The 18,311-nt window shown below is 30.8% G+C and overlaps 1 protein-coding gene across 2 annotated transcripts in view; it reads left to right on the forward strand.

Annotated features, from left to right (window-relative positions):
• LOC130644638 (non-POU domain-containing octamer-binding protein-like) overlaps positions 1–18,311 on the forward strand; it is a 31,406-nt gene that overhangs the window by 4,591 nt on the left and 8,504 nt on the right. The window contains exons 2-10 of one of the 2 annotated variants that reach the window (XM_057450319.1): positions 2,030–2,582; positions 2,663–2,964; positions 3,170–3,265; positions 6,408–6,604; positions 8,432–8,579; positions 8,655–8,766; positions 9,081–9,107; positions 9,357–9,500; positions 11,191–11,520. In XM_057450319.1, coding sequence (XP_057306302.1) covers positions 2,030–2,582; positions 2,663–2,964; positions 3,170–3,265; positions 6,408–6,604; positions 8,432–8,579; positions 8,655–8,766; positions 9,081–9,107; positions 9,357–9,500; positions 11,191–11,277 — 1,666 coding nt within the window. In that variant the 3' untranslated portion in view covers positions 11,278–11,520. Of the gene's footprint in view, positions 1–2,029; positions 2,583–2,662; positions 2,965–3,169; positions 3,266–6,407; positions 6,605–8,431; positions 8,580–8,654; positions 8,767–9,080; positions 9,108–9,356; positions 9,501–11,190; positions 11,521–18,311 lie in introns of those variants that run through there. The other variant, XR_008982613.1, reaches the window with a different exon arrangement.

Consider the following 18,311-nt stretch of genomic DNA (forward strand, 5'->3'; position numbering starts at 1 on the left):
ATCATATTGAACGTTGTCCAATTCTGAGAACTGTCATTCATAGGATTATTTCGAAATTTTGGAGAGACAAAGTATTTCCAAGTTGTTGGAAACATGCCTTTACGATCCTTATCTACAAGAAATGGAGTAATGCAGATCCTGCAAATTTCCGTCCAATTACTCTACAACCAGTCTTTGCAAAAATTTATTTGTCATTAATACGAAACAAAATATACAATTTTCTACAACACAACAATTATATCGAGTCCAATATACAAAAGGGTTTCTGGAAAGCTATATCAGGTACCATCAAGCATATTGGACTTTTGAGCTATATGATCAAACATGCTAAAACCAAACAACGCCTATAATGGTCACGCTTTTGGATCTTAGAATGTATTTGGTAAAGTCGGTCATGCTTTACTGCTGAAAGTTCTGAGTTATTATCACATCCCTGTAGAGATCGAACAGTTGATCAGTGACTATTATAAACACTATAGTATCACAGTTGATTCAGACCATAGATAATTACAACTTCTGCAACTCGGATTACAACTTCTGTAACTCGTTATCCCCAAGAAATTGGTTCCAGTTTGCAGTTTACTTTTCTTTTGACATGAGTACGAATTCGTTAAAAGAAGAGCTTGTTTCAGAAATGAATAGATATTTTGATATTCTCAACCATTTATTATTGCATCCAAAGAATATATTGCTGATTATCTCGAGGTATATCTACAGCAAATTGCGTTGGCGTTTCTCAATTTACAACCTTTCAACAACCTGGGTTGTACAGAATCTTGATTCTATTGTTAAAGAATACGTGAAACGTTGGTTCAGATTCACTCAAAGCGCAAATACTAGGCATTTATACCTACCAGTTAAACAAATGGGTATGAAATTTATGTTACCATCTGATTGTTACAATTCCAGCCAGTTTACAACACATTTTGAAAGAATCAGTTAATCCTGAAATTCGTAACCTGTACCGATTAACCATCAAGAAATACGTTGAAGCTGATACCCTGCTAAATCTTGATCAGCCCAAGAACCCAAAGGATAGGCTTATTAACAAAACAGTTAGAAAGTTTTGTCTGATATGAATGTGTTGAAAGAGCAACATTCATTAATGAATCATGTTGCACAGGAATGTGTTATCAGCCAATGGCAGCGTGTTTGTGAAAAGTTACCACAAAATGTATTTGTTTTTGTTATAAAAGCAGTCATTCTACAATTGGCTAATAATACCAACCTTTTTCGTTGGAAAAAGGCTCCATCAAGTATATGTGGTTTGTGTAAAAGTAACAAACACAATTACAAATGTTCAAAAATTGTTCGTTTGTGCTAAATAGCGGTAGATATACATGGCGTCGCGATTCTATCTTATTCACGATTTGTCACTATCTAAAATTGTTAGAGAATTTGGGTTTTATTTGCTGACCTTGATGGTTTCAGAAGTCCAGCTGAATTCTTTGATGGCCCACATCCTGTCATCTTGAACTGTCTTGTTGTTATGAAAGTAATTTTACAAAAGCTTATAAAAAAACTTAGACGTTATCAAAATTTGAAAAACACTCTTTTAAACAAAAAATACCAGGTAAACAAGATGTTTGTAGAGGGATCCTCTCTTGGATTCTTCCCTACAATCTGGGACTTTTCCAACTTCTGCAGACAGTTTGGTTGCTTGGATGTAAAACACATGATGAATAAACTTTTGTATTTTATCTATATTAGGAGGAAAAGTATGGTATGGGAAAACCCTTTCATACTAAAATTTTATTATTATTTTTTATTATGGACAATGATTTAAGTACGGTGGCCACAATTATTCTGAGAGAAACGTACTTATGGTAATTATTATACATGATGTATAAATCATTAATTCTTCTTAAATACAAATTGAAGGTTGAAAAAAATTATTATTATTATTTGACTTTTCTAAGCAACCCAGTCATGGGTCTAGGTCTGACATTCTTTTTACTCACCCAGCAACCTTCCAGATTTAACTATGATTGATTTCCTTGTATTTACCTCTAATATTTTAAAATTTCAGGGGTGGTGGAAGTCCCTATGGTGGAAATAAAAAGGACTTCAATAATTCTCCCAACAGAAAAACAGAATGGGTTTCGTACAAAAAACAATCTTCGAGTGCTGATAAAGCAAGTGTTAGTGAAGAAAAAACGAATTTTGAAGTACCATTTGTACAAAAGATTGATACTGGTGTCAAGTCAGAAGAAACACAGCCTTTACTAACTCCAAAAGTTGAAGCCAATGCAGTAGTTGTTACTCCACAAAAGAAGGTGGAGAAAGACAGATCCCGGTCACCTATTGTTGACAAAAAAGATCAGAGTAATAAATTTACCCATAGAGATAGTTTATCAGATAAACAGAAAGTTAATGAGTCACCTAAACAGACAAATGACTTTAAAAGTTCAAAATCATTAATTAAACAAGGTGAAAAAAAATTCAGTGGCAGATGTCGCTTGTTTGTAGCCAATATGAACAATGGCACAACAGAAGAGGACTTAAGGGAACTCTTTGGTGAGTATGGTGAGATAGGAGAAGTGTATGTAAATAAAGAAAAGGGTTTTGGATTTATAAGATTGGTAAGTTGTTTTTATTATCATTTCAATTTGTTTTGACAAAACAGTTCTATTTTGTTAAAATACTTTTATTTCTCTGTCAGGATTATCGACATAATGCTGAGATGGCAAAAAGTTGTCTTGATAAGAAACTTTTTAAGGGTCGAAACATACAAGTTCGTTATGCTACACATGCTTCAGCAGTTGAAGTTCACGGTTTAGATCAGTATGCCTCGAACGAGTACATAGAGCAAGCCATGAGTCAATTTGGTACTGTCGAAAGAGCTGTTGTAGTTTGTGATGATAGGGGACGGTCAAAGGGATATGCAATAGTTGAATTTGAATGGAAAAAATCTGCTCAAAAAGTGCTTGACAGATTTAAAGAAGAAATGTTTGTATTAGGAAGGTATGTATACTGTTAAATAATACTCTGAATTTGAAGTCTAAATATAATAGCTGCAAGTAGTAGTAACAAGTAAATTCCTTTGAATTTTCCTATGGTCCTACAGCCAGTAAATGGAGAAGAACCTAATTAACTAGCTGTCATCCATATTTACTAAATATATATATAGATATATTTTCTATTAATTTTGGTAACTAAATTTACTTAGGTTACCGAAGCCTATCTTTGTGAAACCGAGAAGTCAATTGGATGAAGAAGAAGGTCTTCATGATTCAACTATTGAAAGATTGCCTGGTTTTCAGTCGTAAGTGCTTTTAATTATTTTACATAATTTTAACACATTATTCAGGTATATCGTAAACATTGAAGTCAACCGATTTTAAGCATTTGTTTGTTTGTTTCCTTGTTTGTTTGTTTTCATTAATGACAATGTTTTATTTAATATAATATATTTTTTTAAGCAAGAAGATTAATCCTTGGCAAAAATAAGGAAATTTAATCAAAGGGAACCCAAGCTGTAAAATGTTACATTTATGGAATAACAAAAGAACAGTAATTTTAGACCTGTTAAGGGCTGTGCATTATAAATTTATCAACCCGTAGAGATTAAAGGGAACCCGAGGTATAAAATGATGTTGGACTTATATTATCTTTACTCAAGATTTGATTGCAAACCGACATGCAGATCCCACGTTAAACAAGGGCAGAAAAAACTTTAAAATGAATTCTAAAGCGAATTGCTCTCCCAAAACAATTAAAAAACAATGAAAACGTGATAAATTAATTGCTTTTTACTATTTTTAGACAACAGCCGTCACAAAAATATGCATAAGACTTTCATTGATGGGGGTGATAAAACTACTGTGTTTCGAAACAAACTATGACTGATCCTGTTGGCGACTTTTATAGTTCTCAAGCGGATTATGTCACCGTTTTAAATACCTACATTCTCTTTTTGATTGTTTTAAAACGATCGACAGTAATGTTTCCACTTCCTACAATGGTGTTTGATACTCTTTAAGTGATCTATGGCAATGATTTTGCTTACTGCGCACCCGGTTTTATGGTTTATAACCCTATTCCGTCCAGGTTTTTTTAAATAACTCCTTAATACTATGTTGCATAGCTATGATACTTACTGAGTTTTAATAATTATCTATTAGACACCTAATTTTCTGGTCCCATACCTTTCAGAGGCTTTGATATTTGCTATTACTCGAAACTACCCCTAAAAATCTCCATGAAACCCTTATAATGGGGAAAATATAATAACTTGAAACTCACAACACAACTTTGTTTCATCAAGAAGAATCCTTCTGGAAGCTTAGGACACGTGGTCAATCTGAATTCCAGATTTTTTCGGATTTTACACGTTATTTGGACAAAAAACTGATTTTCGGGCATTTTCGAGCATTTTTTCAGGCGATCCAAGTAAAAGCTGGAAAGTATATTAAATAAAATTTATTTAACTTTCAGGAAATTCAAACAGAATGTAAAAATTCGCTCTAGAACTAAAGTAATCAAATTTTAAGCAGATTGTACCATTTTAAAGAAATTCAAGCTTTTGATACAACACAGAAAATGTGCTGACGCAAGCAAAAAATTATTACTGCCATTTTGTTCCCTCTGTGACGTACTATAAGTGTGCTAAGTTTGATTCAATTTGGACAAGCCTGTGAACAGTTATGGGGGGGGGGTAGATACCGCCCCGGTCATAATATGTTCGAAAACCGAAAAACCCCTGGACTGAATACAATCTACTTTTTAAACGATCTACAGTGATGTTTTTGCTTCCTACCATCGTGCTTTGATAGTTCTTAATGGTCTACGGTGATGAAGGAGACCGTATGAAGCTACAACATCTCTGTACATTGTTAAAGAATTTTTAAGAAACCATTATAAGAAACAAAGACATAGCCGTAGATCATTTAAAAACCATCAAAACGCGATCGTGAGAAGCTAAAACATTGCCGTGGATTGTTTCAAAAATATTAAACGTAGAAGGCGAAAACATTGCCGTAGATTGTTTAAAAACCATCAAAACGGGGTCCTAGGTAGCTAAAACATCGCCGTTGATCGTTTAGAAATTAGGAAAACATGATGGTAGGGAAGGAAAACACGATGGTAGGGAAGGAAAACATCGCCGTAGATAGATGTATATAGATATTTTAAATAATTTGATAATAAAATTTTCTGTAGAAATCGGTGCGTGTGATAAACATAATAATGATAATGATGTTAAATTTAAAGCGATTTTGAAATGATTTGAACTTAAACGAATTTAACAAACAGTTGGAATGAATTGATTTTGATATTGTGAGACAATTAGGAAACAATACAAAACAATTGCGAAATAGTTTTCGTTACAACAACATGATTTTAAACTATTTTAAAACGATTTTTTTGGCAAAAAAATATTTTAAATTCGTTTTAAATTTGTATAGAGATCGTTTCCAAAAAATATATATGAATTGAAACCATTATCCCTTAGTTTGCAATATAGTTTGCCTGGTATGTTTAACAATAATAAATCCTTCTTTTCCAGTCACATCTGAAGTGATTTCTGCAACTATATTTCTGTGTTCCTTGACAAATTTTTAAAACTTCAATTTAATCAAGAGTGCCAAATGTGTCACTCACCTCTGCCATTTATAAACAACATTTTTTACGTACAATGTCAATTATCTTAAATTTTAAAGAATGCAACTTTTGACAAACCTTAAACTTAAAATAGAAACGTATTGTATAGCACACAATGCAGTATTTGTAACAGTCAGACAATGATCTTATAGTGAAAGAACAACTATGGACATTTTTTTTAAATAATGACTGTAAGAAGACATTGGCTGTACATTATTTTTGAAGCATTTTTGGCATACAAGGTGTGAGATATTGAGCCAAATATATCTTAGTTTCATGAAGGAATTATATTTTTTGTTACCTGCGGATAAAAGCCATTAAAATTTTTAGTTCAATATATTTTAATCTCTTTTACACTTCTTCAATTGAACAACTAGTGCTGCCATCTTTTTAACAATGCAATAAATATTCCGATATCACAAATTGTTTGCACACTAGAAGCATCAGTGCTTATTGCTTTGCAAAAAGGCAGGAATTGAATTAATGTATTGCAAATTGTGATTTGCCATTTGTTTTGATTTACTTAATGCTTTCGAAAGCTTGTTCATAAAGCAGATGAAAAACTTTCTTGTAGGTGAAAAACTTACCAGGCCTGTGCTAAAAGTAAATGTGCCAAAATTTTGAATAACTGTTGCGTTTGTTTGGGTGCATAAGTATTTAATTCCATATATGTCATGAAATATTTTGAAAACGTACATAAAGATGTTGTGGTGAAAACAATATATAGTGTACTAAAAATAGTAAAATATATATTGTAAACAAAAAAGTTTTTTGTGAGGATATTTTAGAAAGACTTTTAATTTAAGGGAACGGGAATTTCAACCAAGATTTATTTCACCAAGTTCATTTGAATATACATGGGCAAAAAGATGGAGAGATTTGTTTATAGAAGAAGAAGATAAAAAGGCAAGATTGGAACAAGAATTGCAGGAGTCTCGTTACAGACTTGAATTGGAAATGGAGTCAGCTCAGAAAGAACAAGAAGCGGTAAAGATAAGAGAAGGTTAGTGGTTTTCCCAATTATTTGACCTTTATGTTATCAAAACGTGACAACTATTTTAATGATATTAGTACTGCACAGTTTGTTAGTATTTGCATTACTCCTATCTTTGGAAAATGTTTAACAAGGTGCTACAGTAAGATCCTTTATGCAACCCATACTAGACTTCTTGTGTCTTTCTTGTGGTACAGAATAAGGAGATATAGTGTCTTACATAAACAAAAACTTCTTGCTTCCTTGGTAGTACCCTAAATACAATTTTTGTAACAGTAACACCTCAAGCTACACTTGCCTTGCCATAGTATTGTAGTATAACACCTATTTCTTCAATATTCTTTAAGCAATTTATTTGAGTTACAATTTTCTCCCTCAACAAGGTTTCCTGTATTTTTGTAAAAAAGTCTGTAAAAAATTAATCAATATTATATATTTTTATATACGCCTTTCAAATTGCGTCGGACAAATCCTAAACCCATATTTCCTGATAAAAGCATCAAAATGTAATTTATTAAACTTATACGTTCCTTTTCAAAGCATAAAAAACAATACTAAATAAACCTTAATATCGCCATATTTTATTAACAATAGTTAATGACTGGTCAGCCACAGGACTGAATAGGCTCCTGAATCCATGCTGTTTTTGTGAATTCAAAAATATTGGAAGGCGGATGACAAACAAACAATTATCCATAAAAAATTCTTATATTTTTTGAGATTTTGCACATTTTGCTAATTTGGTGTTACTATTAAACTTAATGTTTGAAGAAACATCCAGCAAGGTGCTATAGTAAGATCCTTTATGCAACCCATATCAGACTATTTGTGTCTTTCTTGTGGTACAGAATAAGGAGATATGATAAGTTCATCTTTTTGTATAGTGTAGATTATTTCTATGAAAAATAAATTAAATGTAACATGTATTAAAAAAAAGATAATTTTGTTAATAACATAAATTTAATTTCTGTAACACAGACTTTACTTCACTCCACAGCTTCCATTTTATCCTTCTAAATCATGATGGCATTTTTTTCATCAGCATTACTATTTTACATATAGCTTAGATCCACCTAAATATTAAATATTATTTTGTCATCAAAGAACAGTAAAATGTTAAAAACAGATTATTGTTACAAGTAAATCGTAAAATTATTTTTGTGAAATATTAATACTCATGGCTGATAAAACAGTTGTTTACACTAAAAGTTATGTTAACAACGAGGTAATGCAACAATGGTTACCCCAAAAATTCTGCGCTCAGGGCTACTATGGTGGTTCTAACATTTGCCTGACTTGAATAATTCTTTTGAAAATCTTCCCTTAAAAAAGTGGCTAATCCAAAGCTTAAGTACCTCAGCGCTTAATTAATGCACTAAGGTATTTATTGTAAATTATATTGTTACCATGATAGTTACAAAAACATAGTACAGAGTTACATTTGTATTAACAATATTAACAATGTTTATCTACTCTAAGTAACTAGTTAGGTGAACAACAAGGTAACAAAATTTACAGGTTAGGTTAAAGTACCTAGATAAATATATCTTACTAAAACCCAATGTGATAAAAAAGTTACTAAAAATTGTAACTGATTTACTGGTGTTTACTTCATTGTGTTCATTTGTACCTAAATTTCCTTTGTCTCCCATACTGTTGTCCGTGTTTGCACTGAATAACCTACAATGTTAGCAGTGCGTGAACCCTCCCCAAATACTATGGCAAAATGCAAATATTTTATTTGTTAGTTTGAAAACAAATAAACTAAAGTAGTGCCCCTAGAAAACAATGATGACTGATTTTGTGCTATGGATTTAATGATCTTAATTTTTGTAGAGCTTATCAGACGACAAGAAGAACTTCGAATGTTGGAGGAGGATATGCGAAGGCGCCAAGAAGCAAATCTACGTACTAGGGAAGAACTTGATAGAAATAGAGCTAAACGGTTTGAGGAACAAAGACATCCCAATCATATTTCGAATAGGTACTTTGAAAATTTCTATTTCTTATTAAGGTCAAGTGTATAGTCCAAGATTTTGAAAGAAAATATTATTTTTAGGCAAGAAGCACAGGGAGGTGGGAATTACATTGTTAATGACAACGCAGCCCAGCATGACTTTATGATGAACCAACAAGCTGAACTTGAAGCTCGCAGGGGAGACATGCTAATGGTATTTGTTATTGATTTTTTGTTTCATTAAGATCTATAATCACTTTGAGTACATGCATATATTAAATTATAATACTTGATGTCTGTGAACCAATTTAAAAGCCAAGGGTTTTGTAATTAAAAACACCATTATAACTGCACCTACATTTTTTGTAATAACCGCTATTTAAGTGAAATACATTACTTCATGCTAACCGGCACATAAGAATATGGAAATTTATAATGCAGTTATTATATATAATGGGTGATCCCCATAAAATTTTCCATAGACCAACGGCTTAAATATCAAGATATAAAAAAAAATTCAATTTTTAGGCTGCAGGAGGAGTTCAGACATCCGTGGTAAGTGTTCAGAAGAAAAAGTTATTCTATTTTATTGAGCATTAACTAATTTGGTTATTTAATAAAAACTCCAGTTTAGTACAAGTGCTCACATAAAGATACCCTATGCAACCCATACTTGACAAAATGTTAATTGTGGTACTTATTTGGGTGATAGTTCTTAGTTATTATAAATTTGCTTTATATAAACAGTGTTACGTTAAAGAGGAAATGCCCAGCTTCAAATTTATTTAAACATTTTATTATTAGCTTGGCATAAGGCCTGATATGATTCGTCCACCTGGCGTTCACATTGCTGGTTTGCAATTGCCACCTCACATGGTAGCTAATATTCCTCCAGGTTTTTTACCTGGACAAAGAGGTCCCCCTCCTGGGGTCAACATGGGTTTCATGGTGAGTGAAATTGTAGGTTATAATATTAAAGGCTATAATATTTACTCGTATGTTTTAAAAATATTGATTTTGTTGTATGGAAAATGGCATTCTCAATATAATATTAAATAAATTAAGGAAGAATGACTGTACCAATATTGCATAACTTTCGATTTAATCTGTGCAATACATAAAGAGCAATTACAATGTGTGGCAGACAGCCATGGTACTGTTGTTATTGTTATTGATTGTTGTTGGTCTTTATTAATTTTGTGTTGCATTTTTTTAAACTTGCGTTGTCCATACTGTAAACAAACTAAAATAAACTTCTAAATAAACTTCTAAGTGGACACTGACATATAAGTGCTTTAAAAAAATGGAAACTAATCACTTCCTGTTTGTATACTTTTTTCTCAAAAACATGCTCAGGGGTTGACAAATTGCTTTGTTTTGTCAAAGATGCTGATTGTTTTACTTCATATCGTACTGCAGGATTGATAATTAAGTAACCTATTGCCTAGGCACTGATACACTTTCATATTATTGATTTGATGATACTTCATGATATGTTTTGGTAGTTCTCACCATTTTGTTGGTAAATTCTGTGACCTTGTATAAAAAATTAAAAAGACACTTATACAAGCAGGCAATACAAGTTTTAGGCATTCTGATTCTTTTAGCACTCTTGATGACAGATTTATAAGGACTGGTATTATTCATCATTAAGGGAAATGCTATGTAAACAAGCACACACATAAAAAAAAAGTAAAGCATATGTCAAGTTTTACTGTTGAAGTAACATAATTTAGTCTCAATATCCTGTGTAGAAGTTTCTTTAACATAGCTTTAACCCTAGTTACATTGTCTAAAAAAATTAATGGTATGATATTTTGTTTTATCAAAATTAATAATCAGGACTACAGATTTATTCTGTGTAAATCTTAATCCTTTAGCTCTTTTTAGTTGCTTGATAACTTAGAATTCACCAACGCCCAGATCAAAAAAATATTCCGTATTGCAGTATCTAAACTTTAAGCTGCATATCAACTTTACGAATTCTCTGTTTAAAAACAGCAAACTTTTTCTATTTGAATTTTGCACAGAGTTGTTTAATTCTTTATTTTATCTAACTTTAATGGGTGCGAAATTCAGCTAAAACTGATCATCCTGTGTTGTTATGAACACATTAACTCTGCACCAATACTTTTAACATGGGTAATATTTTTTCTTATAGTCCAGAATAATGTAAGGGTTACATTCTTGATTTCATTAGTTTGTTTAACTGTTGTTTTAATTTCCGTATTAAGTGACATATTCAGATGGTAAAGTGGCATTATTAGGCATAATTAATGCATTGCCTTTTTAATTTTCTTTTTTGCATGAATTATTAAATAATTGTGCTTTTCTAAGTTTTTTTAGAAATAGTTACTATAACAATTTTTTAGGTCTTGATCTTTCAATTTATTTTTTATTAATTGTGTCGATTTGTCAACCCCTGGCTATATTAATATCTGTCATGTACAAATTAAATTAATAGTTTTAGGAACAAAGTAGTAGTATCATTGTGATAATAATTTATTTGCATGCCATTTGTATTTGTGGCCGGCCTAACAAATTAAAATATTTGATTTTTTATTTTGTTAGTTTGACATGTTAGAGAGTTTGAACGACTGTTAATTTTTTGTTCGCCTTTTTTTTCAAAATATTTTAGCCAGGTAGACCACCACCAAGACACTTTGCTCCACGGGGAGGTCATGGTGATCATCACTTTGATCATAAGAGACCTCGAAGAAATTAACAGTTTAAAGATGGCAATCTGATGATATAATATGCAACCTTATTTTGACATTTAAACTTTTTGGTGCAGAAATTGTATACGATGTTGGATTTAAAATTTGTGGTGTTAGGTGCATCTGAAAGAAGTAGTTTAACAGTCCTTAGTACTGTAGAGAGATAACAAGGAACTTTAAAGGTTTCAGTAGCGTGCTGATTTTATGTATATTTTTAAAAGGAGTCTCTCCAAGATGTATTATTGGAATGTCATGCTGTGTTTTTTTTGTTTATACTTGTTTTATAAGAGACTGACATTAAAAGCAAATTGCTTTATAAGAGATGCACATTAAAAGCAAACCGTTACATCTTTAATCCTTTTTACTAGTTGATTGACGGATCTTTTTTATCACCTAACAGCACTTACTACCTATTTTTTAAAAAAGAGGAGTATAAATAAGAAATGATAGCTAGTATCAACAAATTTAAGTTACATTTAGTACAAAGCATGTTGCATATTTTATACTATTTTATGCATAACAGCTGCATTCTTATGTCCGAAAGTTCCTAAACCTAACAGGTGGTTGGTGTAATACTAAGATTGGGAATATTAACTTTGCTATTGCCTAAATTTAAACAGATATCACCTTAGATGGTCAAAAAAATCAACAAGTTAAGCATTGGGAAAAGCTGTTATACATTTGTAAAATTCGTAAATATATCGCCCACAGCTGCAATATGTTTTTTTCACTGGAGATATGTAGGTTGAAAGAATTTTTTCGTTTTTTTTTTTAAATTGTTGATAGTGTATTGTGGCTGTATTACTATTTCTGTATTGCCATTGTTTTTCATATACCATGAATTTTTGATTGCTATAACATAATAAATCCTTGCTTTGCTTGCTTTTTGAAAATTGTCTTTGTTTTTGAAAAACTATTTCTGATTATTTGATTACAAGGTATTTCATTCACATATTTCTAACCACACAAAAAAATTTATTGACCCCGTTTGTTTTCATTTTTGGCTTACTTTAAGTTCGTCTTCCATGCTGTCTATATTTCGATTTACTTTAACTTTTTGGCTGCTTATTTTATGTTTTATACATGGGAAATTTACTTCGATCTAGGACCAACTTTCAACATAGTTTCAAGATTTCTTTTTTTAAATTTTGTTGAAGACAAGTGAAGCTTGAGGGGGCCAAAAATAAAAAAAATTAGGCCAACAGAAATTTTCAGTTTTTGTTAGTAACATCAAGGATTGATTTGAAAACTAATCAATTCTTTATTTAATCATATTTATTCAGAATAGTTTTTGTTTGGTTTCATGCCATTTTTACTTTTGTGGTAACAAATTAAAATATTTGATCTACTTTTTCATGTTGTTTTGTTGGTTTAACATGTTTGAAATATTAAACAACAAAAGCATTCGAAATACAGAAAAAACCATAATCAAGAAGAGACTTGTGTGTGACTGGAACGTCATGGTGCAACCACTTTGATCATGGGGGACCTCAAAGAAATTAAAGGTTTAAAGATGGCAATCTAATGATATATATATACATGCAACCTTATTTTGACATTTAAACATTCTGGTGCAGAAATTGTATACAATTTTGGATTATAATTTGTGGTGGTAGTTGCATCTGAAGGAAATAATTTAACAGTCCTAGCAAAAAATCTTTATTATCTGAGCTAAAGCACTATTAGGATTTTATGACTGTATTTTCTTAATACTTTGATGGATTTATGTCATATGGCTATTGCTAAGTTTGAAAAATGAAAAAAAGTCCATAAACTTCAGTTCAAAGTTGGTGTTATGCATGCAAAAAAGTGAAAATATGTTGTCTGCATCTGCAGCGTCTTTCTATAATATAAAATAGTTATGTTGACAATGTAAATGGTGTATTTTGACCAATAGCATTTCTGTATTGTCATTGTGTCATAATACAAGAAATTTTTAGGTTGTAATAACACAATAAATCAATTTGGTTTACATAGACCTAAATCTGTCTTTCACTGCCTATATCTTTATTTTGATAACTATTTTGGTAATAATACAACTATCAAAAGGGTGCGAAGAACTGTTTGCTAACTGTATTAGTTCTAAATAATTAAATTACTGAATTATTAGTAATGTTGAAACATTGGAAAGAGTAAACTGTAAAGGTAAAGTATTGGCAAGAATTCTAGATCACGTTCAGCATAATAGCATTAAAGTATGTTATCATGATGCATTTTGGAGTTAATTACGGCACGATACTTTCTACGTTTCCAGTAAAAGCCATATCACAAAGATTCTAAAAACACAGTTAAGTTTTGAACATTTGAAATTTTTATGAGGTGAACAGAATAACTTTTTTTTAGATTGATTCAATATCATCTGTTTTAGAAGAATCAGTTTGCATGTATATTTCCATTGCCGCAAAAAAGTTTTCATTGTATATTTATTTGTTGCATGCAAGTCAATTTTTTATTACATCACAATATCAGTGTAATTTTAATGTGGAAACACCTTTTTTGACAGAAATTGTTGAAAAATTCATGTGATGTTTTCATTTCATATTTTGATAACTGCCTATTTGCTTTTCAGCACATAAATTATTTTTTATTTTATATTAATAAGCTGAGTATTTGGAGTTCGCTTCACTTTTTATGATTTCCAGTTGTGAGAATTATTAAATTTATCACATTTTTGGGCTACATTTTTACTGCTTTCAGTGCTTATTTTATGAAAATCATTAAAATATGATTTTATTCTTTTTAAAATTTCTGCCATATCCCAGCTTTTTTTCAGGCCCACACTTTCCTAAAGGAAAAAAGGATGCAGGAAATACCTTCACTGGAAAATATTAAAATTTCCTAAAAACTGCTGGAATAAAAAGGTAGAGGCAGCAAAATTTCCTTGCTTACCATTTCTTACTTGTGATGAATGGATTGATGTGGAAGAAATAATGTAAGGGTAGCTGTTTAGTTAAAGCAAAGAGGTAGGTAATCGAGGCACAAACATAGAAAATGGTGGTGTGTTGGTGATGGAAGAAAATGGTTTATCAACAAAACATATCAAAGAAAATGACAATTTATTTTATTGTAATGGGGTTTGAAGTATGCATTTTACAGTAACAATTTGTTCTAGTTGTGTCATAAGGAGACTTGTGTGGAGTTACGTAAAGTAGTGTTGAGTCCCGGGATTAGCCCTGTGAAATTTACAACTAGAATTAGTTACCATTTTTATTTTTTTAGAGATTTGTTTTTGTCACGAAATTTATTTTTGTCATGTCCAAGCACATGATAAAATTTCAACTGTTCAAATGAACATATGTTCATGTTCCTCTAAAGTTTGTAAAAGTAATTTTCTCACTTTATCTTATCCTTTTTTTTATGATATTTGAAAAATAATATTATGCACTAGTTGTGTATAAGCAGACCATTTATGTTAAATTTTGATGAGGTTAGCAATGATATGCAAAAAAGTGTTTGTTTCAAAAAAATTTTACTTGTTTCCACTATTTGTGGAGCTTTAAAGATTGATCTAGAAAATGTGAAGACCCGCGTGCTTTTAACAAATGGTTACAACATATAAAGATTTTAAGGTTTATGAGAAAGTCATAAACTTGTTACTTGGCGTTAAAGTTATAATGACCCTACTGAACTTATTAAGTATTTTGAAACCAATCTAATGCATATAAGTTGATTTAATGTATTGTATCATGTGTTTTAACCAAATGTTTAAGGAGAGTTTAACAATGTCATTAAAACGTTAGTTCCAACTACCCATAGCTTGGTTTAGCGTTTCCAACTTATTAGGCCTCAGACTTATATACACTGGCTTCACAAATCTTAGTTAATGTATTGTCATAAGTCTTTGCATTGATTTCTGCTGTTGCAGATAATTAGTATTAAAGGCGTTTTTTAGTTTATTGTTAAGTTTATTAGAATTATAGGATTTTAATAAATTAAATTTACATTACATCAATGTATAAACCGGATTTGTGCAAACATTGGTGAAGACAGGTCAATAGTAAAAGTGCTTGCCACTATTAGTTTAAACTAAACTATTCTTCCTATAAAGTCCTGTATATTTTAAAGAGATGTATTTTTATTTTTTAGAATTTCCTGTTTCTTTTTCAGTAGGAAAAGATATTAAAATGCAATGTTGTTGACGGTTTTACTTATCAACAGGGCTAAAGTAGAATTCCTTTAGTACTGGCAATGTACTTAAACAAAAATATACTTCCTAGTATTGTTTTTAGTTCAGGATTTTTTTTGTTTCCCTTGTGTTTTTATCTCCTATTGGTTAGAATAGTAAAAACTATTCAAATTTTTCTTTTAAATATTAATCATAAATATCTTTCCAGCTATTTTTATGCAATGGGAACACTATTGTTGTTCGAAATATGAAGATGAAATGCCATATTTGTTGGTCTTTACGGTTCTTTGTTTGCTGCCATTGTAACTAAACTAGGAGCTTAACCCTTTGAAAGATCATTGAATTTCTTCTGAAAATCATTGCATTTATGTAGGTCATTAAATAAACAGTTACTATTACTCTGAATTATTAAAATAAATACAAAATCATCAGATAACTTTCTTTGTATTCAATGTTATCTACACTTTCAGAAATTTTTTTTGAAAATCCACAAGAAATTTTTTTAAACAATTTTTAAATAGACAATCAAAACAGTAAAGGCAAATTTATAACAAGTGTTCATTTTGTAAAGTTCTCTTAAAAGAGATGTGGTATGCAGAAAAGTGGAAAACTATAGTTGTTGGTTTGTTCCTAAACATTGAAAGTTTTACATTTTTGTTTAGAAGGTTAGTATTATTGTTTATGTTCGTTTTTGTTATTGAAATTTAAAATATAAACATTTCTTGCTGTTTCAATGGTGTTACTGGCAGCTAACTAAATACTGAACAACAAATCAACTTCTTAATTAAATTATTGCTTAGTGTCCACTAGCCAAGTCAGTCAGGTACAATAGGTACACAGAATGTATAAAATTACCACGAGAAATTTTATACATTTCGATCTCCTTTTTTAAATCACACATATGAAGTAGTGTGATATGTTGGTTTAGCCTTTTCTTGTGGCAGCAGCAGTCAAGACATTCTTATCACACTGGATTTCTAATTACTTATTTTATTGGATTCAAAATTCCCTACTATTTTCTTGCAGAAACAGAAATCTGTTGTCATGGTTGTTTTTGTGGTCTCAGAAAGAAGAACATATCTCTTGTCTGTTTTTATTAAAGCATGGTGCTTAGTTAAGATGGATAAAGAAGCTGTTGTTGCTATGCTATCTATTAATTTTTAAAAATTTTCAAGCAAAAATTATGTGAAGCGAAGAAGTGTTTTTAAAATCAATGATTTAAGGATGATTTAAAATGTTGAATTTGTTTCTTATGTATGTTTGTTATGTTTGTAGAGTTCCTTATAGCTAGTTAAAATGTAGAGAAACATTTAAACTTTCAATTTAGTGAAACAAACAAACAAGCAGAAAGGAAGCGTTTTTTATATGTGTAAGAATCGTAGATAAGAACTTAATTTGTAAAATTTGTTGTGTGCCTGGACAAATCAAGTTTTAATTTTTTTAATATTCTTTTGAAATAATTTCTCATGCGCAGTTTTTGTAATGACAACATTATGAAACAATTAATGCAACGGTCATGCTGACCTTAGCAAAAATCAGTATAGTTTGAGGTTTTGGATCTAAACCAATCGTAAATCCATTGTGGATTTTGACAAGTTCAAAGTGCATGCGTAATTGAAAAGGTGAGAATAATTGCTTGTAAGTGCATGTTTTTTATAAGCATAAAGTGTAAAATCCCTCCAAAATAAGCATAACACTAAGCATACCTTAAAGCTCAGAAATTCAGCTCATCATATTTGGATACTGAATACTAACATTTTTAGAGATAAAGATAGAGATTTTGATTGAAACCATTACAGTGTCAAATGCATACTATTAAATCGAAAAAATCAAAACTGACATGCATTCTTAAAACATCTCCTATACATTGGAATAAGCATATCTCTGGCTAAAAAACGTGGACATTTGAGTGTATGCTAGTTTACTTTATTTCAATAATATTATGAAAAGGAATATGGAACCAGGTTTTGATTGGCTTAGCTATGCTGAGTTTTTTGCATGACATAAAGAAATTGTTACAAAACAGTTACTTTATCTGTACCTAAAACAGTTTGGACATAACACAATTGTCAGCAATTAAATGTATGTGGTCGTTTCTTTAGCAATTCAGTGATTTTTCAAGAATTCGGAAATGTGTGGTACTATTATGTTTTTGTTGGCAGCTGTTAGTCTAGGCATCCTGACTTAAAAAAGTGACTAACCTAGATAAAATTGAAACAGAATTTATTTTCATTTCAGCAGAGGCCTCTTGACATGGTAAGATATTGTAAAAAAATTTGCTAAAAAATCCTGCATTTAAGGTTTAAAATATACTTTTTAATCGTTTGGTTTACTTAGAAACCGTCTAGTGATAAACAACAGGGCGGTTTTCATTTACTATATTCTTAAATCTTTTAAAAATAGCTTTTTTTACGTCAGTTCCCTGTGCTAAAGCAGCATTCCTTTCATATTTCTTGGTCATAGAATGAGAAGCACAAATCCATGACTGTGAAGAGATTCAATCAAAAATTTAGATGCAAAGTGTTGGTGCATTTGCACTGCAAGTCCTAGTTGTGAAGGAGCTATAATTGTTTTTTAACGAACGCATTGTATAATTGGTTGTCCAATAGATGCAACTTTTAAATTTGTAGATTTCCCAAAAAACATACTTTTTAAAAGCACCTTTAGAGAATTTGGTAGAAAGTCTAAGACTTTTAAGTCGGATTCTAGACTCTCAGTCGAGGGGAAGAATTCACTTGCACTATTGGAGGTACCTGTTTTTATGTCATTTTTAATGAGTTGTGCAGCAGTTCTTATGATTCGTAACTTTTATTCCTTAGAATTATCTAATTTAGGTTTTTCATAGTGATCATGTAAGATGGATGATGCAGCTGTAACAACATCATTTTTTCCATTGATATTTGTTACGATTATTCT

The sequence above is a fragment of the Hydractinia symbiolongicarpus genome, chromosome 5 (assembly GCF_029227915.1).
Source record: "Hydractinia symbiolongicarpus strain clone_291-10 chromosome 5, HSymV2.1, whole genome shotgun sequence".
NCBI classification, from domain to species: domain Eukaryota; kingdom Metazoa; phylum Cnidaria; class Hydrozoa; order Anthoathecata; family Hydractiniidae; genus Hydractinia; species Hydractinia symbiolongicarpus.